General features: G+C 38.8%; 1 protein-coding gene across 2 annotated transcripts in view; it reads right to left on the bottom strand.

Annotated features, from left to right (window-relative positions):
• Positions 1 to 25,075, bottom strand: part of prmt3 (protein arginine methyltransferase 3) — a 79,098-nt gene that overhangs the window by 16,103 nt on the left and 37,920 nt on the right. For both annotated transcript variants that reach the window (XM_079839105.1, XM_079839106.1), the window contains exons 11-13: positions 19,607 to 19,685; positions 9,287 to 9,474; positions 6,496 to 6,582 (exon numbers count right to left, since the gene is read on the bottom strand). In XM_079839105.1, the coding sequence (XP_079695231.1) occupies positions 6,496 to 6,582; positions 9,287 to 9,474; positions 19,607 to 19,685 (354 nt within the window). The remainder of the gene's footprint in view (positions 1 to 6,495; positions 6,583 to 9,286; positions 9,475 to 19,606; positions 19,686 to 25,075) is intronic.

Below are 25,075 nucleotides of genomic sequence, written 5' to 3'. Positions count from 1 at the left end.
ATATTTAAACATGTACATGCAGTTCTGTTAAAACAAGTTCGCTTGGATGCTTTATCGTGCCAATGAAAAGACATAATGTGCCCACCAGAGCTACGGGAACAAAATAGAGTAAGACTTGCAGAATTGTTTGTATTCACACTTCCCTGCTGATAAACGAACAAGTAATAATCTTTTGATTGTTTTGAGGCATTTTTCTTATAAGAAAGTGAAAAATATGCTTGATTGGATTCAGGGCTCAATTAGGCAAGTCACTTTGTATAAAAGCATTTGCTAAATTACGACTACTACTACTACTGAGGTCAATAACTAACAGAGAGTGTGTTCAAAGTGCTTTGTGTACAATTGTATGTACAAAGTGTAAAAGTGCCACACTGCTTTCCAATCATCTGAAACTCCACTGGCCTGATTTTACCCAAGCTCCATATAGCCCAGGGATTTGGCCATATCTAGAGCTGTCCCGCTGTCAACATCAGCCCAGTGTTCGCTTACTGGAAATGTCACGTCAGCTATAAGAAATGCAAGACTGGCGCATTTCACAATTCCACTGTGCTTTTAAACAGAAACAAAATGCATGATAACTATAATGATAAATATGGCGTCCACACCAGCGGACGATATCATTCTGTTTGTTCTAAGTTCGTGCTACAGTTTTACCGTCTGATAATTGAAATGCTCAAGCTCTTTAAAGCAGGATGGATTCTGATTGGCTCTAGATCCAACTTCATCAGTTGGAAAAAAATCCTTCTAAAAAGTGATTCTAACGATATTGTTTCCCTGTGCCGTTATCATTATAGTTATGGTTGCGGTGTGGACACTGCTATTCTTTTATATTTAGAACGATATATAGAATATATATTTATTGTTATCATTATAGTTACCGTCTTTGGAATGTGAAAAATCATTCAAAATGTGAAAAATGTCTTATGTTCACCAAGGCTGCATTTATTTGATAAAACATAGTAAAAACACTAATAATGTGAAATATCGTGGCAATTTAAAATCTGTTGTCTATACTAACATATTTTTAAAAACGTAAAATTTTCCTCATTATTACTCCAGTCTTCTGTCACATGATCCTTCAGAAATCATTCTAATACGCTGATCAAGAAACATCTCTGATTATTATCAATGTTGAAAACAGTTGTGCTGCTTCATATTTTTGATACACTCTAAAAAAAAAGGCTCGTAATCATAGGGGAACCTTTTTTAGTGCTATATAGCACCAATTTTGGTGCTTCAGTGGTTCTTCAGTGGTTCTTCAGAGGTGCTATATAGCACCTTAGTCAAAGAACCGGTGAAGAACCTCTGAAGAACCGCTGAAGAACCTCTGAAGAACCGCTGAAGAACCACTGAAGCACCAAAATTGGTGCTATATAGCACTAAAAAAGGTTCCCCTATGATTACGAGCCAAGAACCATTTTTGGTGCAATATAGAACCTTTTTTTTTTTAGAGTGTATCATATTTTTTCAGGATTCTAATAGAAAAAAGAACAGCATTTATTTGCAATGTATTTTTTTGTAACAATATAAATTCCCATCATAACTTCCAATTACAAGTTAGGACTTGCTTATTAAGTCTACTAGGTTCTCATAACTATCTTCTATAACCATTGCTTTGTCTCTCCACTGACATTTTACAAATATGGAGAAAACAAGCATTGTCCCTACTTTCCCCATATACAATCATTACCAGTATTGTTCTTGTCACAGCTTGATGTAACATGAAGTGTCCTTAAGGCAAATCACCACTGACGCAAACATTATGCACAACCATCTTGATATGTGCTTCAAAAGCAGTGCACAAGATGTGCCATGAACATTTTATACCTCAAATACAAGCTATTGGTCATTAATGTTAGCTGCTTTATTCTAGCAAACCGAGCATACGTTTTGTCACATGACCAACCCTATAAAAAAAATCATATACAGCTGCTTGGCATAAATAGACAGATGCATATTCTTTCGATTTAAAAATAACCAAATGATTTCAGCTTATTTTCATGCTTGTTTTGTCTTATTTTAAATCATTTTAAGTCATATTGTGGGCCCCTTGAAAGTTTGTCAAGGCCCCGTCCCTGATTGAGAACCACTGCAGAAAATATTCTGAAATACATCCTGAATCTGAAATATAATTTCAGTTAGTGGCACAGCTTACTCCACTCTTCCCTATTACGTGCGACACATTTTCAAATGTGAGCTTAAAGATACGTATTAAATGTATCAAAGTGAATCTGGCACATTTGGATGTGACACATTTTTTTCTGGAGTGAGGAGAAAGAGAAAGCAAGAGAGATACTGAGAGAGAGAGAGAGAGAGAGAGAGAGAGAGAGAGAGAGAGAGGAGAGACTGTCGTCCCTGTGGACAACGTGAGTCGAGGACCAGTGCAACTGTAAGAGCGAGCGTTATTTGTCTTCCGCCGGCCGAGCACGAGAGTGCAGGGTAGCGCTGTTCATTTAATGCAAGGTTAGGCAGCCTGATGTGATGAATGGACTGTCTGCAGGAGAATAAGTCCATGCACTCAATCATGGGGACGACAGCATTTTCCCTCCGTTTTTGGGGTGCCTCCATAATTACATGACAAAGCAGTGCAAAACAGGGTGCTGAATCGCATCTATGACTATAAACTGAAAGTTTTTCATTACACTCAAGGATATTTAATATTTGAAAATTGGTTATACATGCCTTTGATCTAAAAATAGAATATTTTTTTAACAAGGAGGAAATCAGGATGTGCTTTTCCATTACTGGAGAGCAACAGAAAAAAATGAGATGGTGTTTACAAACTCCATTAAATCCCGAGTAACTCTGAGAGGGGAAGGGAGATAATAATATAGTATTGATTAATCCATAAAAGCTATAACAAAGAAGCAGGAACAATAATGCTGGGACAAAACTGGGAGACAAAAGAAAAATTACACTTGAAATTTCAGTTGGTTTTTTTGTTCCGTCTCTTACCAACTCTCACAATTCACCGACAAATACACACACACATACTCTCCCACTCTAGAAAATAGACCATGACATGAATAGTGACCTAGCAAACAATATAGCTTGGCAAATAACAAACATGATGCCTTGACAGGAATAGCTCAAACAGAACTGAAAGTTATGACATTATTTACTAACATTCATGTAATTCTAAACTTGTATGAAAAAGAAGAAACTCTTAAGAATGTTCACGCTGCTCTGCTTCCTACAATCCACTGCTTTAATACTATACTGCTATAAATCCAAAAATACTATAAAAATCATCCAAATGACAATTTTGAGGCTAAACGTCATTGGCTTTTACTTGTGCCATAACCAGACACATTGTACCAGTTCGATTAAGCAGAATGGCTGCAGAACACTTGGAATAAACACTACTGTTTAAAAGTTTGGGGTTGTAAGATTGTTTTAATGATTTTAAAAGAAGTGTCCTCTGCTCACTTAGGCTGCTTTTATTTGATCAAAAATACAGTAAAACAGTAATATTGTGAAATATTAGTAAAATTTTAAATATATATATATTTTTTAATCTAATTTATTCCTGTGATGCAAAGCTGCATTTTCAGAATCATTACTCCAGCCTTCAGTGTCAAATTATACTTCAGAAATCATTCTAATATGTTGATTTGGAGCGCAAGGAATATTTCAGATATTTAGCAAAGTTGAAAATAGTTGTGGAGTTCAATGTTTTTGTGGAAACTATGATATTTTCTTATTTCCAGTATCCTTTGATGAATAGAAAGTTGAAAAGGAAAGCATTTATTTAAAATAAAAAATATTTTTTTTTGTAATAAGTCTCAACTGTCACTTGTGATCAATTTAATGCAAACTTTTGAATGATAGTCTAGTACACAAGTCATACAATCTAATTTTATGGAAGTTTTATGGTGCTTTTTGTCCTTTGTGGCCACAATGGATAGTACACTATGTAACTGCGAAAAAACTGCATGAATTTTGCGGAAGAACGTTGTTTTGGTTGTGCTTCGTCTCTGCGTGACGGATGAATATGGTTATCCTGCTGCTCATAAAACATTTGCTACTAGGCTTAAGAGATGCACTATATTACCAAAAGTTTTAGGACGCCTGCCTTTACATGCACATGAACTTTATTGACATCCCATTCTTAATCCGTAGGGTTTAATATGGAGTTGGCCCACCCTTTGCAGTAGGGCTGCAACGACGCGTCGACGTCGTCGATGACGTCGACTACGAAAATACGTCGACGTGCGTGAAATGCGTCGACGGCATATTATTTACGTTCTAGAATGGAACAGAAGATCTAGAATAATGGCAGCTTCTGCTCCCGGGCATAGTGAAAATTATCATTTATCATATAAAGCCAGACCGCGACATTCAAAAGTGTGGGAGTACTTTAAACAGAAGCCGAGTAAAACTGTGCTTTGTTCGCTCTGTAACGCCGGTTTCACACTGCGCGCGCAGGCAGAGCAGAAGCTGTGCGCGTGGAGAGCGGGAGCTTTCACACTGCCAATCAGTGTTGCCAAGTCCGCTTTTTTCCGCGGAATTGGGCTACTTCTACACTGTTGCCGCGGGCTGTGTCTCATGTCCGCGGGTTGAAGCAAAAAAACACACATATTTAACCCCCCGAACGCGATGTTTACCAGAGAACCTCCCCGAAACGCGATTGGGCTTGTTTTGAGTAACGAATGGGTGGGTTTTGTTGTGTAAACCTGGCAACCCTTCCAGTGTTCTCTCGCGCAGCTGAACGCGCCACGCGTGTATTGCAACAGACGGTCACATTTTCCGGGGTTCTTCTCCGACCCCAGTACGTCTCGTGCTTTTATTTATTATGGGCTGCATATATCTCCTGTTAATGCGACCTGGTTCCGCTCTGTCCCAAACACATATGCATAAAACATGCTGTATATAGGTAGTTTACATGATTAAAGAAACATTAAAGTTAAGATATGCCTCTAGCTTTAATCATTTAAATGTGTCTTTGAAGTTTGGGCAAAAACTTCTGGCAGCTTTAGTCGTTGTTTATGCACATGTATCTTAAAAATAGACGACTAGTTATACTATATTAAAACTATGCTGAAAGCTCCTGTATGTGAACCTTTTGCAGATAAATACAAGTGCATTTTCGTTTACTATTGACACAAATCAATAAGTAAATCATACTCAACTACTAGCCTATAGTAAACAACTTTTCCTAATTAGGCCTACTCTGTATACATTTTATTATTAATAGTATCATTATATATTATGTTTAAAAAGCTTCTTGTGTTCATATATTTCATTATAAAATGGCATACTATGTACACTACCTTTCCTGAAATACAATTAATATTGTCATCATTCATTGATTTCATGTTAAAATAATATACAAATTCACTACCCTCTTTGAAATACAATAATCAGTAAAAAAGAATCATAAGATTAATCTGGGAAAATAATCGTTAGATTAGTCGACTAATCGAAAAAATAATCGTTAGATTAGTCGACAGAAAAAATAATCGTTAGTTGCAGCTCTACTTTGCAGCTATAACAGCTTCAACTCTTCTGGGAAGGCTTTCCGCAAGGTTTAGGAGTGTGTTTATGGAAATTTTTTTAGAAGCGCATTTCTGAGGTCAGGCACTGATGTTGGACGAGAAGGCCTGGCTCACAGTCTCCGCTCTAATTCATCCCAAAGGTGTTCTATCGGGTTGAGGTCAGGATTCTGTGCAGGCCAGTCAAGTTCCTCCACAGCAAACTCGCTCATCCATGTCTTATGGACCTTGCTTTGTGCACTGGTGCGCAGTCATGTTGGAACAGGAAGGGGCCAGAAAAGTTATAGTGAGTTTTATTACGAGAACTGTGATTCCGGGTGATTCCCCGGAGGTTCGAGTTTTAGCTGCTCCATGCCAACCTTTCTCACTCGTGTGACAACTAACCTATGCCACTCCTAAATGCGTCAAAGTAGGCAGAGTAACTTTTTTCTATTTACAAATAAGACACATGGATGAGTGATGTATGTACGCATTTTCCCACGAAAAGCTTGGGAACCCTTACAACGGGCTTACCATAGTGAATAGGGTAATGGTAAGACAAATACACAATTTTGGAAGAAGGAATGATAGTGCATTGACTCAATATTTAAATTGTGTTAATTTGGAATAAACTAAAAAAATTTAATAGTGCACCTTTACATGGGAGACGAGCTGCTCGTGAAATTTTTCATAATTTACCTTGTTTCACAGTACTAGAATGACCGGGTTCCTCTAATACCCTCTCACTCTATTTTACCTCACACATAGACATGCAGTTGAATTTAGTCCATGAAATAAAGCAACCCTTTCACTGACTGCCGTAACCTTCACCTGTAAGAAAACCCATCTTTCCATCAAACCAGACTGATGTCTGAGCTACCGGACACATCGCAGCCATCTCCCCACCACTAATTAATCTTCACACCTGACAACCTTGATTAGCTCTGAAGATTGAAGTGTGTTTGTGTGCCAGTTTGTTGGTAAATGCGTGTTTGTGTGTGTGCGTGTTGGATCTACTCACTGTACAGAATGTGCTGGCCGTTATCTTCAGAGTGAAGCCTACAGTGAACTCCAGCTCAGACACAGTCACAGCGCCACAGTCAATAGTCTAGAGAGGGACACATAAGCAAAACTTCTTCAAACATCCAATAAAAGTAAAAGAGCTGGCTTGAAAAGTTGGGAGCAATAGAAGTCACAATTCAGAGGTTCTTGGACAGCTAACACTGGATATCAATAGTCATTTAAGACAACTTTAGACATTTGTTTTTGCTTTATTTTTTTTACTTTTTGTTGAGAAATGATATGACCTAGACCCAATCTCAAGTTGACAACACAAGGGCACACAATATATTGGAGCACATGCACTAGTGCTTGATGGAATAAAACATTTTAGAGAACGCAATACAACAAATAAATTATACTTTACTTTACATTATACTTCCCGTAAATAAAAAGCTAGTAATATATGTGGAATGCAAGAAGAATGGTATATTGATTACTAATTTTAGAATATCAATTATAATTATTACATTTAAACATTAAAAATAGATTACTAAATTATTGAAATAATTTCATTTAAGTTCGTTAAATATAATTAAACATCTACATGACAATAAAAACCCCTTTAAATATCATAAAGCAGTAAATGTGGCTAGTTTAAGTGTCATTAAATGTTGTAACAGAATTCCACGCTAGAATGTGTTCATTTAATGGAACTCTGACTACCGTTAAATGGCTTTATTGGGCTGGGTCAGTGAGATAATGGAAGTAAGATGTGCAACGTTTCTGCACAGAGAGGAAATGATGGATATATGCATTGAATTTTCATTATTGCTTATGTTTGAGCCATTTTATGATCAAGGTCGGGGAATATAATGTAATTCAGCCCCATTGGTTGAACATACGGTTATAATTGGTCACATTTTTCTGAGAAAAGGAATTTGTAAAAACTTTGTTCAATCTACTCTTAGGCCCTGTTTACACCTGGTTTTAAGATGCACTTTGGTCGATCGGATCACAAGTAGACGAGGGAGACATACACGTTTACACCTGGTCTCTTTTGTCCACTTTCGACCACTTTTGTCCTGATTTCTTGGAAGGGAGGGTCTATGTATGTTTTTTTTTCAGATCTTTCGATCTAATGGACAAAATGAGCTCAATTCAATTTACATATGAACATGACTGGACATGATATAGAAACACTCACAGAGCATTAATTTTTTTCCCCTACTCTGATAGCCGCAAGACCAAGGCGAACGCTGTGAGTTTGTGTTAGAAATCAGGAATGGTGAGAGAACATTGTGCTTGGTATTTTTTTCGTCTTCAAACCAAACAAAGTTTAAATCCCGACTGTCTAGCGCTCTTCCCATAATGTTTACGCATTAGGTCAGTAGGTGAAGAGTAGACATCTTTTGTGGCTGTTCGAACACATTCGACCACATGAAAGTTTACACTACGAAAGCAATCCGGTAAAATGCGTTTTCGACTACCACTGGAAGTGACTGAAAGTGGACAAGCTCAAAACATTTACACCTGTATTTAGCGCCGTCCACTTGTGATCCGATTGACCAAAACGCATCTCAATACCAGGTGTAAACAGGGGCTCAGTTTTTCTGTTAAAAAATTAATCTACTGTTTTACCACATTTCAAATGTAACTATAGAGTAGCTCTCGTGGAAATACATAAAAAAAAAAAAAAACCTTTATTAGTGTTCCTTTTTTGCTCCAATTCATTGGTGGCATCTTCCACTTAAATATTTATTGAAAAAATACGGAAAGAACAACGTTAAGCATATGTGTATTTTTCCTCATAAGTGTTTGTGCAAAGCCATGGCAGGCAGTGATGAGTAGTGGTGAAGTTTACTAAGGAGGACTTTAAACAAAGATTAGAATAATCAATCAGCCATTCTGTCACAGACGGCCTCCGAGGCTTTACGTCCTCTCAAACGTCTCTCGCTCTCTGCTCACAATCTGTCACTCCCTTCTCTTCATCTTCTGCTTGATCCTACCTACGTTCTCTCCCCTCCTCCCCTCTATCTCAAAACAAGGCCACAACACAGGAAATTGGCTTTCTGTCCAGCCCAGACTCAATTAATTAGGGATTCGGGTGATCTAATGATCTGCACCAAATCCAATAAGACAGACACCATCATGTGGTTAAAAAGAGGGGATTAGTAAGCAGATAACTCAGACATGTAGGAATAGTTCAGCCAAAAATGAAAGTGACAGAATAAACCACCATCCACTTTTGTTGTATGGAAAAGAGCAGCTAGGACATTTCCAAACGATTGTGGTTGGTGTTCTATGGAAAAATCCTAAGGGTTTAGAATGACCAGTTTCATTTTTGGGTAAACTATCCCTTTACACTTCCATTGGGGACGGTAAGATAAGATTAAAGCTGAACTTTCAGCATCATTACTCCAGTCTTCAGTGTCACGTGATCCTTCAGAAATCAGCTGTTTTGCTTCTAAAATCATAATTAATATTTGTAGGGGAAACCATTAAATGCGTACGTGTTGAATTAAAGTATTAATTTCTGTAAATGTTTGAAAAGTGTATGGAGCCCAACCCATCTGTGCTGCGATATCATTTAAAGTGAATATTTACATTTACATGTGTTCATTTGGCAGATGCTTTTATCCAATGAGACTTGAGGAACACAAGCAATATGTTTTCCTGAAGGCACTATTAAATCTGAATAGATGACACACTCCATTGATCCCCAAGGGGTCCTTCAGAATTAACTAATCATTTCGCTGATAATTCCCTTCAGACTTTTTCTAGAAAGACCCTAATAAAGTCTCTCCTCGTACCTTAATCACTGCAGGCTCTGAAATGACTGTCTCAGGCTTCAACACCTCCACTACTGCCTCTGGTATCACAGCCTTCTTCATACACATCATCTTGAAGCTATACACGTCATCCCAGAATGCAATGCGGTCACTGTGTTTCTGAGTGTCCCCAACCGCCGCCAGGCTGATATTGCATCGGTCCGGAAAGACTGTAAAGAAAGATGATAAATGAAATTGAGTAAAAGACATCAACTGCAGGGATTACATATGATATATGTACAAAGTCAAACGAAGCCCTCATGAGTCAATACTTTACATGACAAGAACATTATTCATTTAGCAGACACTTTCTTATCCAAAGTGATTCGTGGTACATATTTTGCTACAGTCAACTTAGGAGCCCTTTACACAAAGGGAAGCTTTTTTCTCACAACATTGGTGTTTTGGGGGTCTGAAAAATTTGGGGTTTCATAGTGCGAGTTTTTCAAAACAATACCATTGTCGTCTCTATACCACTGTAAACTACAAAAACGTGAATTCGTGAAAACGGTGACGTCATGTGTGTAGGCACGTATTGTTTCTTTACAAAGTGACATCGCCAGCTACTGGCCTGGCATAATAGTACATCGTTTTTGGTCGTTTTCGCGGATCCGTGTGAACGGGGATGGTTTTGACAACGTTGTCGTCTGTCTGTATGTGAAAACCACAAAGTAAAAACTTTTCTGTTGTTAGTACATCGTTGTGTAAACGTACACTTAGGCCCTGTTTACACCTGGTATTAAGATGTGATTCGATCAACCACAACACAAGTAGACAAGGGAGACACATTCATGTTTACACCTGGTGTTTCAATCGGTCTCTTTCAACCCCTTCTGTCCTGATTTCTTCGAGGGTAGGGTCTATGGTAGTGTTGTCATAGGTACCAACTACCACATTTAAAAATGTGACGATAATCTAGCATTTTGAGTGCTGTTGAACAGATTCTTAGTCTATGAGCAGGTAAATGTATAGGGTTTTTTTTTCAGATCTTTCGATCTAACGCAGGGTCGTAACCACCATAGACATTGAGGGGAACAAGTCCCCCCCCCAATAATTAGAAATGGCCAAATTGTCCCCCCCAATATTCGAAATTCTTGCACTGCTCTGCCGCACTTCATTATGCAGCTCTGTATGTTGTTGTTAGAATGACAAAAGGTTTAAAAGTTACATTTTAGTCTGGTTTGCCTCAGTTGTCCAATGGTGCTCGTCAATGTCAAAATGATTGAGATGAGCCAAAAGAGAACGTAAACCCCGCCTACTTTGATTTGATTGGCCGTGCACAGTCTTCACACACAGACGAGTGTGTCAATCTATGGCTTAATTCCGTTGCGAAGAGAGACTCTATTCTTTCCGGTGAAATCACAAAACAAAATGCACACAAAAGTGTCCATGCTCTTAATAAACAATCAATGATGAACATCTTTGATTTTAATGAAGAAGAAAAAAAAAACTATATGAGAGCGGATTAGAACCTGGAACCTTTGACACGGTTTACAAAAATGCTTTATAACAATAAAAAAAAAATTGGAAACACTTTGGAACCCCATAATGTTTACACATTAGGACAGTAGGCGGAGTGTAAATGGTCTTTTGTGGCTGTTCGAACACATTCGACCACATGAGTGTTTACACAACAAAAGCAATCCGGTCGAATGCATTTTCAACTCCTTTTGGAAGTAATTGAAAGTGGACAAGCTCAAAACGTTTTAGACCCTATTTTAGTCTCGTCCACTTGTGATCCGATCGACCAAAACGCATCTTAATACCAGGTGTAAACAGGGCCTTAGATTGAGCTCCTAAATCATACCTTCTGGGGTTTGAACCAACAACCTGTGGCTTACCGGTCCAGAACTTCAACCACTAAGCCATATCACATCCATTAAAAGATTAATGTGCAGCTTTTCAGATCTCTGGTGCAATGGTTAGCTCACATGATATAGACATATCTGGGCCATACTGCTCCCAGGGAAGCTGGTTCGAGTCCATTAAACTCGAAATGACTCCAATTAAATGTCCTACATTTGTAAACTTTGACTGCATATTAACTTGTTGCCATTAAATATACAAGCACTGAATGTTTGAACAAACTCACTGGCACGAATCAAAGAAAAAAAAAAATCACAAGGCAAAGAAGAAAAATCTTTCAAAACTACTTGGAAACTGCAGTTCAATGTACCACAATTATGACAAGGCATAAAGTATATTAATGCACAGATCAATAGAGTTTACAAACAAGTAAACGGCAAACTGTAAATGTGTACGATATACACATGAAAAAAGCTAAGATCATTTAAATTAAAGCTGAAGTTGTATAACTAAAAATATGACTAGTTTTTACAAAAATTTAGGTTTTATATAACTAATAACTAAATCATAAGGAACGGCTAGACATTGTGTGGGCGTATTAGACCTCATCCTTTACACAAATGTGCAATAATGAGCACATCTATCATGAAATGGTAAACCACAGCCTTGACTGTCTCATTCAGTAATGTTTCAGTCGTTTCCAACACTGGTCAATGCCCCTGTGTGATGATGTTAATGGCTACCATGTACATGCTTCTGGCAAAAAAATCTAAATTCAACGGATAGTCATAATCATAAAAACTCTGCATCTATCAGTTCTTAATGTCCATTACGTTTGGCCATCAGAGACGAACTCAAAGCTGCAGTGCGTTTATTTCATGCTCTTGGAGAAACCAGACATCACTATTATCTACACCACACATCAGGATATCATGGGTAAATCATTTGTTTTCCCTTCTCTCAGTCTAACATTTATGTAATTTTTGTTGTACGTGTATAAAGGGAAATCAGGGCACTACACTACATTTTCAATTACAAACAAGCCTTATTCAGCATGTGTGTATTACAGATGGAATATACAACACAACTTTTACAATTTTAACATATTTTAAAACACTAAGCATCATACACTTGTCGACTTTGTAAATAGTTACAGAAAAAAATTGGGCATCATTCACTAAAAAATTGATCACACACACTGACACTACCAGATTTAACTCTTTCCCCGGCAAACACAGATTTTCCGGGTTTCCTTTCTGGGTTTTTACGGTTACATAGTAGGGGGCGCTATTCTGAAAGAGTACTGAATCTCCTGATCAAAACACAGGTGAAGAAATTGCAGAAACAAGCAATATCATGTGTAATAATATGCATATGCAAAATAACGCGATCACCCACGTTAAGCATCATATAAATCAAAACTGCCTAATGTTACTGAATGAAATGTCGACCCAGGATGAGCTATAGGACTGTGTAAGCATTAGGGGTGTTAATGAACATGATCTAATCCATCTATGTTTTGATCATCGTTCTGAATCCGATATGGATGTTGTCTTTGACAAAAAACGTGATTTTCTCATCTTTTTGCTCAAAATATTGCTTTTTTTAATGAAACTTAGCCACATTCAAGTGTTGATAAAAAAGAATGCATGAAACTAGAATAAAACAGTTTTTTGTTTGTTTGTTTGTTTAAAAGCAGAGGCTCTGTTCTTTCTTTTGATATATTGCATGTTCAGATATTCATACAACAAAATAATATGGAGGTCATGAAATTTTTGTGAAAATGATAAAAAAATGCTGCGGTCGCTAGCAAAAAAAAGTTGTACGTGTATAAAGTCATTAGACACGAGTTAAAACAATATGTGTTCTAAAACTAGCATAAAATATCAAACCTATACATAAATTGGGGGGGGGGATCTGGGCAAAATTTACAACACGGTTTACAGAAAACCCTTGTTATTTCTTCTTTTGCCAGAAAAAAACAAGAGATATTAGTGCATATCATTAATAATTACATAATATAATAATTAAATAACTGAAAATATGAATCTTGTACTTAAGTGACTGTAGGGCTGGGCGATATGGTCAAAAAATCATATCTCTGTATTTTTTTGGTTGAATGGCGATACACAGTATATATCCCGGTATTTTCTATGTTTTTCTATTGGGATAAATTATGTTTTAAAAATTTAGTTTTTAAATTCACTAAACTAAAAATGAAAATAAAAACAAAAGCGTATTAGCCTATATTTGATTACCCCATTATAATGGTCACTTTCATAACAATATGTGTATGTTTAAAATTCCACATATGGCACATTTATTGTCCAACAACAAACATTTTAGAAATATGTATACTTTAGTCAGAATTATTGCGTTCCTATTCTACTGCGCTCCGTCTGTTAGGCACGAATGCGCGTGGCGGCGCTCATTCACGGAACCCTGAATTTTAGCAGAGATAAACTTGCAGAAGGCTTGTCCTCTCCTGACAGCAAAATGGACATATTGACATGACTTTCTAACACTTACAGATGGAGAATATACCTGTGAAATGTAGGCCAAATTATGCACAGAGGAAGGCACCACATCTCAAACGCATTAAACAGCACAAGTCTGTCAGTCAGCACATGTATCTGTCATATCGTCTGCTGATTTAAACTATACGCGTTAACTATATCTTACCAGTTATTTTGAAGCCCTTAATATAAAGCATGTGTCATGTTGAGGACAAATTGTATCTTGCACTTTTCCCTGCATCAGCTCATTTTGTGTACTCCGCTATTGTTCAGATACTTTCGTATCAATCTACTGTTTATCGATATAAACAGTATTGCCTTATCGTTTCTAAAAAATATATCGATGTATTGTATACTCTATATACCGGCCAGCCCTAGTGACTAGTATATAAATCAATCAGTGAATAACACTGATTATGTCTTCATCACAGCACCTGTTAGTGAGTGGGATATATTTAGCAGCAAGTGAACATTTAGTCCTCAATGTTGATGTGATGAGCAGGAAAAATGGGCAAGTGTAAGGATTTGAGCGAGTTTGACCAGCGGCTGTGGTCTCTTTCAGCAGGATAATGCTCCTGCCACAAAGCAAAAATGGTTCAGGAATGGTTTGAGGAGCACAACAATGAGTTTGAGGTGTTGACTTGGCCTCCAAATTCCCCAGATCTTAATCCAATCGAGCATCTGTGGGATGTGCTGAACAAACAAGTCCGATCCACAGAGGCCCCACCTTGCAACTTACAGGACTTAAAGGATCTGCTACTAACATCTTAGTGCCAGACACCACAGCACACCTTCAGGGGTCTAGTGGAGTCCATGCCTCGATGGGTCAGGGCTGTTTTGGCAGCAAAAGGGGGGCCAACATGGTCAAAATGGTATGCCTGACCGGTTAATAAATAGTATTATGTATATAGCCAGATGTTTATTTAAAAAAAAAAAAATTCTATAAATTAGATGTGTTGGGTGCAGCAGTGAGACCTACAAAATCAAAAACAGCTATTTCAGAACAGACAGTACCATTAACTCGGTCCTACACAAGCATCAAGACAGAAATCCATGATGGACTATATATCACCAACTTTGTCTGACCTTTAATCAAGGGTTAAGGGTGCACATTCACTCTTGCGCACCATAATAAAGTGTGTGCCATCAAAATCTCGTCTCCCGTGTGACAGAATCGTGACTTGCAAGTTATAACCTCCAGCCTGTACCTTAAAGCCTTCGCTGTGACCCTGTGAGTGTCACGTAGGGTGAAAAAACACAGACGCGCACACACCTGGAGTGGATTTGTCACCTCATTTTCTCTGATTAGTGGAGCTATGAGTGATTGTCTTGGGAGACGCATGTGAGCACTGATTGGGTGGTACACGGGACCGTCCCGCACCTGAACAGGGAGCAGAGGCTAGAGAAAGAGAGAGAAGGAGGGGTGAGGGGGAGGCAGTGTCCCAAGATTCATAGCTTTGACATCTGCGTCCTTCTCGACTCTGTGCTCATGGCCCGTTTGTCAAGCACCCCCCCTCTGGTTCCTCTTGAGGGCAGCCGTGAAGAAGAGGGTAGTAAGAACAGGGGGTGGAAAAAAAGCATCCAGTGATGAGAGAGCGAAAGCACAGACCACGTTTCGGGATGAAGAGAAAGGTTAATAATATGAGGTATAAAAGGAGAGAGAGAGAGAGAGAGAGAGGGAGAAACGAGGCTATAGTGGCAGGGGTAAGTAATGTTGATCTGACACAGTGCAGAGCTGCCACATGATGGGCCATTATATCAATCTGCTTCACACCAGGTATACATGGCTGCGGGCTTTCCGACTGAGCTGAAAAATAGAAACGTGCTGCCTCACTGGACGATTCAGTGCTATTTCGCCTGTGCCTCTCACATTTCTGGTTTTCCTAGCAGATATATGCATTTAAAATGTTTCAACATTTCTCTTCATGGAAAATAAAGACCTCAAATGTTGATGACTCATCCTGCATGCAACAGATTTTCTCCAATAAAATACCCACTAGAATGACAATACGCCAGAAAAGTGTGCTCATCAAGCAATTACTTGTAGTGAAAGTTTTTTTACAAACTGAATCTTGACAGTAGTTTTAAAATACTCTTAAGAGTTAAGTAAAAAAAAATTGAAAAAAAAAACTACTGGCCAGCTACAATATAAAATTATTTTTTAAAATATTATTAAATACAGTAGTATTACTAATGAAAAAATATATTCAAAAAAGGTTTAAATGTAAAAATACCCAGCTCGCTCACCCACCCACTCGCTCACCCACCCACCCACTCACTCACCCACCCACCCACTCACTCACCCACCCACCCGCTCACCCAGTCACCCACTCACCCACCCACACACTCACTCACCCGCTCACCCAGTCACCCACCCAGTCACCCACCCACTCGCTCGCTCACCCACCCGCTCACTCACCCACCCACCCGCTCACCCACTCACTCACCCACCCACCCGCTCACCCAGTCACCCACCCACTCGCTCACCCACCCACCCGCTCACTCACCCACCCACCCGCTCACCCAGTCACCCACCCACTCGCTCACCCACCCACCCACTCGCTCACCCACCCACTCGCTCACCCAGTCACCCACCCACTCGCTCACCCACCCACCCACTCACTCACCCACCCACCCGCTCACCCAGTCACCCACCCACTCGCTCACCCACCCACCCACTCATCCACCCACCCGCTCACCCAGTCACCCACTCACCCACCCACACACTCACTCACTCACCCGCTTACCCAGTCACCCACTCACCCACCCACCCGCTCGAACAAAAAAATGTAGGGCGGGACTTGATTTTGTCCATTGAGAATTGATTGGATAGTTCTGGTTTGCTATTGCTGTGATGTTCATAGGTTGCCCTGCCTTCATGCCAGTATATATATATTATATATATATATATATATATATATATATATATATATATATATATATATATATATATATATATATATATATAGTATATATATACTGTGAGGAAAATAAGTATTTGAACACCCTGCTATTTTGCAAGTTCTCCCACTTGGAAATCATGGAGGGGTCTGAAATTGTCATCGTAGCTGAATGTCCACTGTGAGAGACATAATCTAAAAAAAAAAATCCAGAAATCACAATATATGATTTTTTACCTATTTATTTGTAAGATACAGCTGCAAATAAGTATTTGAACACCTGTCTATCTGCTAGAATTCTGACCCTCAAAGACCTGTTAGTCTGCCTTCAAAATGTCCACCTCCACTCCATTTATTATCCTAAATTAGATGCACCTGTTTGAGGTTGTTAGCTGCATAAAGACACCTGTCCACCCCATACAATCAGTAAGAATCCAACTACTAACATGGCCAAGACCAAAGAGCTGTCCAAAGACACTAGAGACAAAATTGTACACCTCCACAAGGCTGGAAATTGGGGAAATTGCCAAGCAGCTTGGTGAAAAAAGGTCCACTTTTGGAGCAATCATTAGAAAATGGAAGAAGCTAAACATGACTGTCAATCTCCCTCGGACTGGGGCTCCATGCAAGATCTCACCTCGTGGGGTCTCAATGATCCTAAGAAAGGTGAGAAATCAGCCCAGAACTACACGGGAGGAGCTGGTCAATGACCTGAAAAGAGCTGGGACCACCGTTTCCAAGGTTACTGTTGGTAATACACTAAGATGTCATGGTTTGAAATCATGTATGGCACGGAAGGTTCCTGCTTAAACCAGCACATGTACAGGCCCGTCTTAAGTTTGCCAATGACCATTTGGATGATCCAGAGGAGTCATGGGAGAAAGTCATGTGGTCAGATGAGACCAAAATAGAACTTTTTGGTCATAATTCCACTAAACTTGTTTGGAGGAAGAAGAATGATGAGTACCATCCCAAGAACACCATCCCTACTGTGAAGCATGGGGGTGGTAGCATCATGCTTTGGGGGTGTTTTTCTGCACATGGGACAGGGCGACTGCACTGTATTAAGGAGAGGATGACCAGGGCCATGTATTGCGAGATTTTAGGGTAACAACCTCCTTGCCTCAGTTAGAGCATTGAAGATGGGTCGAGGCTGGGTCTTCCAACATGACAATGACCCGAAGCACACAGCCAAGATAATCAAGGAGTGGCTCTGTAAGAAGCATATCAAGGTTCTGGCGTGGCCTAGCCAGTCTCCAGACCTAAACCCAATAGAGATTTTTTGGAGGGAGCTCAAACTCTGTGTTTCTCAGCAACAGGCCAGAAACCTGACGGATCTAGAGAAGATCTGTGTGGAGGAGTGGGCCAAAATCCCTCCTGCAGTGTGTGCAAACCTGGTGAAAAACTACAGGAAACGTTTGACCTCTGTACTTGCAAACAAAGGCTACTGTACCAAATATTAACATTGATTTTCTCTGGTGTTCAAATACATATTTGCAGCTGTATCATTCAAATAAATAGTTAAAAAATCATACATTGTGATTTCTGGAATTTTTTTTTTTTTTTGCGATTTTTGGATTTTTGGACAATTTCAGACCCCTCCGTGATTTCTAAGTGGGAGAACTTGCAAAATAGCAGGGTGTTCAAATACTTATTTTCCTCACTGTATATATCAGTAAGGATAAATTATTTGGAGGTCCCTAAAAAGAACTAAAAGAGTTAATAGAATAAAAAAAGCGACTGGAGTCATTAAGAGGAATCGGAATCAGAATCATTACTAGAATCGTTCAATTCCTAACAATTCCCATCCCTACCCATCCTCAATCCCATGACACTGTAAAGATCAGGAGAGTGTAACATTTCCTGTGTCAGGATCCTTGAAGTTATAATTCATCCAGTCAGCGTGTGCACTGCGTACCACAGAATCTCCTCAGCATCTGTTCACTTAAACCTCCACAGTGGACAAGAAAATGACGCAGAGCCACAAGACACATGCAGCATGTTTAGCATCCCATTCCACACTGTCCATAACCTTTGTCTGCATCTAGTTACCTGAACCATGAACGGAAAAATATGTTTGTTTTCTGGTATCTAGAAGGTGAGTGCCCAAGGACTGCTTAGTTATTCATCAGTTGCTTTAATTTATGTTTTATTGACGCAAATCAATATGTAGTAAAAGGCAGCGCAGCATGCAGTGTGTGAGATAAGAGGAAACACCTGAAAAAAAACACAGAGTATTATGCTTTAAACTATGCAAGTGTGAAAGGTGATTCTACAAAACTGCAGTATAAAAGAAAGATCGTGGTGGCACAACTTTTACAAACATAAAAGTATCCTAAACTGCACTGAATTATACTGATGTAATGCAAAAAAAAATTTTTAACATTATTTTATCCTTTGAATTGTTCAAAGTTGCCAAGGTAATGTTATCTAGAGGAGGATTTTGTGAAAAAGATAATTTGGAAGTTAGAATGAGTTGAAAATCATAAATAAATCAGTAGTTTCACACCGTATGCCATAATATTTTCAAGCAAAATGTGCATTTATGAATTTACAAAAAAATACATAAAATATTAAATGAAATTAAAAAAGGGGGGAAACAGAAGTTCAAAAATAATGCAGGAAAACTTAAAAAAAATTTTTTTTGAATGTATTCATCTACATTAATGGTTTGTAGCCACCTTTTTGAAGCCATTATAAGGCACATCAAAACCTCCGAATTTTAAACACACTTATACACCTCCATGTTTTTATTGGTCATGGTCACAATAATGTTCAACACCACACCATTTTCATAATAACACCTCTTTGTAATGTCCTTGCGGGGGAAACAAACACACACATGCTGACTCATCTTTCATCGTTTTAGACAGCCCTGATTCAGTCTGTATGGAATCCTCCTATTAAAATAAATGAAGTCTGTTTGATAGACCTTGAAAATAAAACCCCACTATGAGGGAGAGGCTCACTTTTTCCCATAAGTAAAGAAAACAATTTGTAGGTCTGGCCAGTGACCTCCCAGATACCCCTAATATCGGAATGAAAAGGTAAAAAAGCTGAAACATGCGCATTTGACTCACCCAAACCATCTTCTGCAAGGTACCGATCCCTGGCGTAGAGCACAGAGTCCAGCATTGACTCAAACAGCAGGAAGTACCCCTAGAAAATGACAAAGGGGGGAGGGAGGGTTAATGTGGAAGGTACATATATAAAAGACCAGCGATCACATACCTTCAGATACATATAATATTGCAGCAATGAATACAATTTTAGAAGATTTAAAAACTTTATGCTAAAGGCCTGAACAATAGCTCAAATCATTCAGAGAGCTGTGCTATTACTTATATACACCGATCAGGCATAACATTATGGCCACTGACAGGTGAAGTGAATAACACTGATTATCTCTTCATCACGGCACCTGTTAGTGGGTGGGATATATTAGGCAGCAAGTGAACATTTTGTCCTCAAAGTTGATGTGTTAGAAGCAGAAAAAATTGCCAAGTGTAAGGATTTGAGCGAGTTTGACAAGGGCCAAGTTATGATGGCTGGACGACTGGGTCAGAGCAACTGCAAAACAGCAGCTCTTGTAGGGTGTTCCTGGTCTGCAGTGGTCAGTATCTATCAAAAGTGCTCCAAGGAAGGAACAGTGGTGAACCAGCGACAGGCTCATGGGTGGCCAAGGCTCATTGATGCACGTGGGGAGCGAAGGCTTGTCCTTGTGGTCCGATCAAACAGACGAGCAACTGTAGCTCAAATTGCTCAAGAAGGTGCTGGTTCTGATAGAAAGGTGTCAGAATACACATCATCAGAACTGGACCACAGAGCAATGGAAGAAGGTGGCCTAGTCTGATGAATCACGTTTTCTTTTACATCACGTGGATAGCATGGGCATGGCTAACCTGGGGAACACATAGCACCAGGATGCACTATGGGAAGAAGGCAAGCCGACGGAGGCAGTGTGATGCTTTGGCCAATGTTCTGCTGGGAAACCTTGGGTCCTGCCATCCATGTGGATGTTACCTTGACACGTACCACCTTCCTAAGCATTGTTGCAGACCATGTGCACCCTTTCATGGAAACATACACCTTTGGTGGCTGTGGTCTCTTTCAGAAGGATAATGCGCCCTGTCACAAAGCAAAAATGGTTCAGGAATGATTTGAGGAGCACAACAATGTGTTTGAGGTGTTGACTTGGCCTCCAAATTCCCCAGATCTCAATCCAATCGAGCATCTGTGGGATGTGCGAAATCATGACAAGCAACAAACAAGTCTGATCCATGGAGGCCCCACCTCGCGGATTTAAAGGATCTGCTGCTAACATCTTGGTACCAGATACCACAGCACACCTTCAGGAGTGGAGTCAATGTCTCAATGGGTCAGAGCAGTTTTGGCAGCAAAAGGGGGACCAACACAATATTAAGTTTGTATTAGGTTCATATGCCGGATCGGTGTATATATATTAACATATATAAAGCTCTGCTTTGTCAACCACTATTCAAAGTTTGTCTTAATAAACCTTGCTTTTCTGGTTACTTTATGGGGTTACATGAATTTCTTTGAATTTCAGTTCATTTTATTTATACTTCCTTAAATTAAAATTGCAATTCTGAATCATGTTTGCTCCAGCAACTTATATTCAATTCAAATGAATTCAAATGCATTCTTAATTCAATTCTAAATGGAGCACAACCAAGTGTTCAATTAAGTAGCCTTTCTATCCCATTGTTATGTGATAAAAACTATTTGCAAATAAAGCCGGCTTTTTAATGACAAGCTCTTTTGGGACAGCAAGCAACTACCTAGAACACCCTAGCAACCACCCGAAACACCTGAGCAACAGAACATCTACTCAGCGATCGCCTGGCGATCACAACTTCTGCATGAGCAAGCACCACTCATATTTTCTTCAGAAAATGTAAACAAACTAGTTTCAAGAGTAACATTTGGCCTACATCATTCCCCTCTGGCTCTCACACATTCCCAAACATGCATCCACAATCACACTCAAACCGATATCAAATGCAAGACCTCTGGATTTATGAGACCTTAACACAGCACCCTCTTTAAACATATGCATGGCCACCCAGCATTCTGTTTTATTGCACTGACCCCTCACTGACACCGGTTTTGCATGAGTAGTTGGCACGTCACCTCCTGAGTTATTCTATTATCGCTCAACTGCAGCTCCGACCACGTCTCGCTGGACTCATTCTGGCCAGTGGTACAGACAGGCACGAGTGAAACAAGGCTGCTTCATGCTTGTTCTGAGTTATCTAAAAAATAGGCATAATCAATTACAGAAGACATCCGTGATGGATGTGCCTAGGATAAGGGGTGACAGTCTTCATCAGCATTGTCTTCTGCTGTCTAGTTGGTGCAAAAGTTTCATGGAATCATAAGTGAACGAGTAAAACGTGAGTAAGAACAATAAGAGATGTTTATCCCCAAAGTGTACATGTGCCTATCTTGCATAATGTGATAGAATGATAGACAGAATGATAGAACGACAGACAGATAGAATGATAGAATGACAGACAGATAGAATGATAGAACGATAGATAGAACGATAGATAGAACGATAGATAGAACGATAGATAGAACGATAGAACGATAGATAGATAGATAGATAGATAGATAGATAGATAGATAGATAGATAGATAGATAGATAGATAGATAGATAGATAGATAGATAGATAGATAGATAGATAGATAGATAGAACGATAGATAGAACGATAGATAGAACGATAGAACGATAGATAGATAGATAGATAGATAGATAGATAGATAGATAGATAGATAGATAGATAGATAGATAGATAGATAGATAGATAGATAGATAGATAGATAGATAGATAGATAGATAGATAGATAGATAGATAGATAGATAGATAGATAGATCGAACGATAGATAGATAGAACGATAGATAGAACGATATATAGAACGATAGATAGAACGATAGAATAGATAGATAGATAGATAGATAGATAGATAGATAGATAGATAGATAGATAGATAGATAGATAGATAGATAGATAGATAGATAGATAGATAGATAGACAGACAGTGATAGAACAGTAGACAGAGCAATAGAACGATAGAGCGACAGAGTGAGATAGATAGACAGACAGATAGGTAGAGTAATAGAACAATAGAGATATATAGACAGACAGACAGAGAGACAGAGAGAGATAGATATATAGACAGATAGAACAGTAGACAGAGTGATAGAACAGTATAAAGAGCAATAGAACGATAGAATGATAGATAGATAGAACAATTAAATGATGAGCGATAGAACGATAGATAAAGTGATATAAAGCGGTAAAGCGAGAGAACGATAGATAAATAGAGCGATAGAGTGGTAGAGGGATAGAATGATAGATAGATAAAGCGATAGTGTGATAGAACGACAGAGAGCGATACAATTATAAAGCGATAGAACGATAGATAGATAGAGCAATAGAACAGATAGATAGAGCGATAGAATGATAAGAGTGATAGAATGATAGAATGACAGAATGATAGATAGATAGAGTGATAGAATGACAGATAGATAGAGCAATAGAACGATAGATAGATAGAGCGATAAAATGATAGAGAGATAGAATGTTAGAACAATTAATAGATAGAAAGAACGATAGAATGATAGATAAAGCAATAGAATGGTAGAGTGACAGATAGATAGAGCGATAGAACAATAGATAGATAGACAAACAGACAGAACAAAGGTGGCAATTCATTCCAGAACTAATTGTAATTGAAAAGGCATTTGTCTATTTCAGGGTTTCAGCAGATTTCATGAAGATTCATTTAAGCTGTAAATACTTTTTTAAGACCAAGTAAAGAAAACTTAAGAAATAAATTGGAGTTGCATTAGAAACACTTCAGAGTTTGAAAATAAAACTTCCAACAGATACCCATTACTTTATACTTTACAGATAAACATTACTTATTTCTTTTTTTTTTACAAAAAAGTAGCTTAAATCGCTCTTCACCCAAACACCATCATTCGAACCTTTTACTGTACCTTCTGATCACACTACAAAAAGTGTGTTCTTCCTCTCTATTTTTGTCCTGTTTTTCAATGCAAATGTCTAAAGATTCTTAAATCAATGCATTTCTGAGAAGTTGATCAAAATGAAGTGAGCGAGAGCAACATTTAATGCCATAATGTTATGAATTGAAGTCTGCTCTGATTTGACCAGCAGAATCCCTGTATTTGTAAAAGGTCAAATGAGCACTTCTGTACTCCATAGGCTGAGGTCAACTGGACCAGAACCCTTAAAGGAACACGCCGACTTTTTGGGACTTTAGCTTATTCCCCGTATCCCCCAGAGTTAGATAAGTCCAGACATGCCATTCTCATCTCCGTGTGTGCCATAGCTCTGTCTGACGCACCCACCGCTAGCCTAGCTTAGCACAAAGACTGGAGGTAAATGGCTCCAGCTAGCCTACTGCTCAATAAGTGTCAAAATAACGCCAACATTTTCCTATTTACATGTTGTGTTGTGTGTAGTTACATCGTGTACTAAGACCGACGGAAAATTAAAAGTTGTGATTTTCTAGACCGATATGGCTAGGAACTATTCTCTCATTCCTGCGTAATGATCAAGGAATTTTACTGCTGTACCATGAGTGCAGCGGCGCAATGATATTACACAGCACCTGAAAATAGGCCAACTTCCATCAACATAACCAATGTGTAACAGACTTCATTGTGATTTATCTTATAATTTGTTTTTTGTGTACATTTTTTAATTTGTTTAAATAGGTTTAAGGTCTGCATTATCTGTCTTAATAAGTAGGGACTTTTATTTTGACGGATGTTGTAGTCTCCGGAAAGATAGTGAGAGCTTGTGGTTCATCGGAGTGGCTAGGCAGATTTAAAGTTTGCAGTTTTTTAAGCACCCCCCGAAAAGGCATAAGGTGTGTATGTTCTTGTTTACGGTCATTTGTAATGAGTATTTTTGTGTATTTCGCTGTATGTTAATGATAATGCTATGAAGAGAGAGAGAGTTTGTGTATGAGGTGTTAATGCGCACTTCTTTGCTTTATTTGTTCTACTCTTACAGTGATTTTTTGGAGATCAAACGGTTTCAATAAACTCCATGAAACATCAGTAAAGTCTGGCCATCATTCGGACAGGGTCCGCAACACAACGTGACAATCTGCTTGCACAGAGAGCGCTGGGGACTATTTTCAGGTGCTGTGTAATATCATTGCTCCGCTGCACTCATGGTACGGCTCAAAGTTCCTTGATCATTACACAGGGATGAGAGTATAGTTCCTAGCCATATCAGTCTAGAAAATCACAACTTTTCATTTTCCGTCGGTCTTATTACACGATGTAACTACACATCACAACATGTAAATAGGAAAATGTTGGTGTTATTTTGTCACTTATTGAGCAGTAGGCTAGCTGGAGCCATTTACCTCCAGTCTTTGTGCTAAGCTAGGCTAGTGGTGGGTGCGTCAGACAGAGTTATGGCACGCACGGAGATGAGAATGGGATGTATGGACTTATCTAACTCTGGGGGATACGG

Source organism: Gobio gobio (genome assembly GCF_949357685.1).
Source record: "Gobio gobio genome assembly, chromosome: 2".
Classification (NCBI taxonomy): Eukaryota; Metazoa; Chordata; class Actinopteri; order Cypriniformes; family Gobionidae; genus Gobio; species Gobio gobio.
The sequence above is the reverse complement of the archived record's forward strand: the minus strand, read 5'-3'. Positions and strand labels throughout refer to the sequence as shown.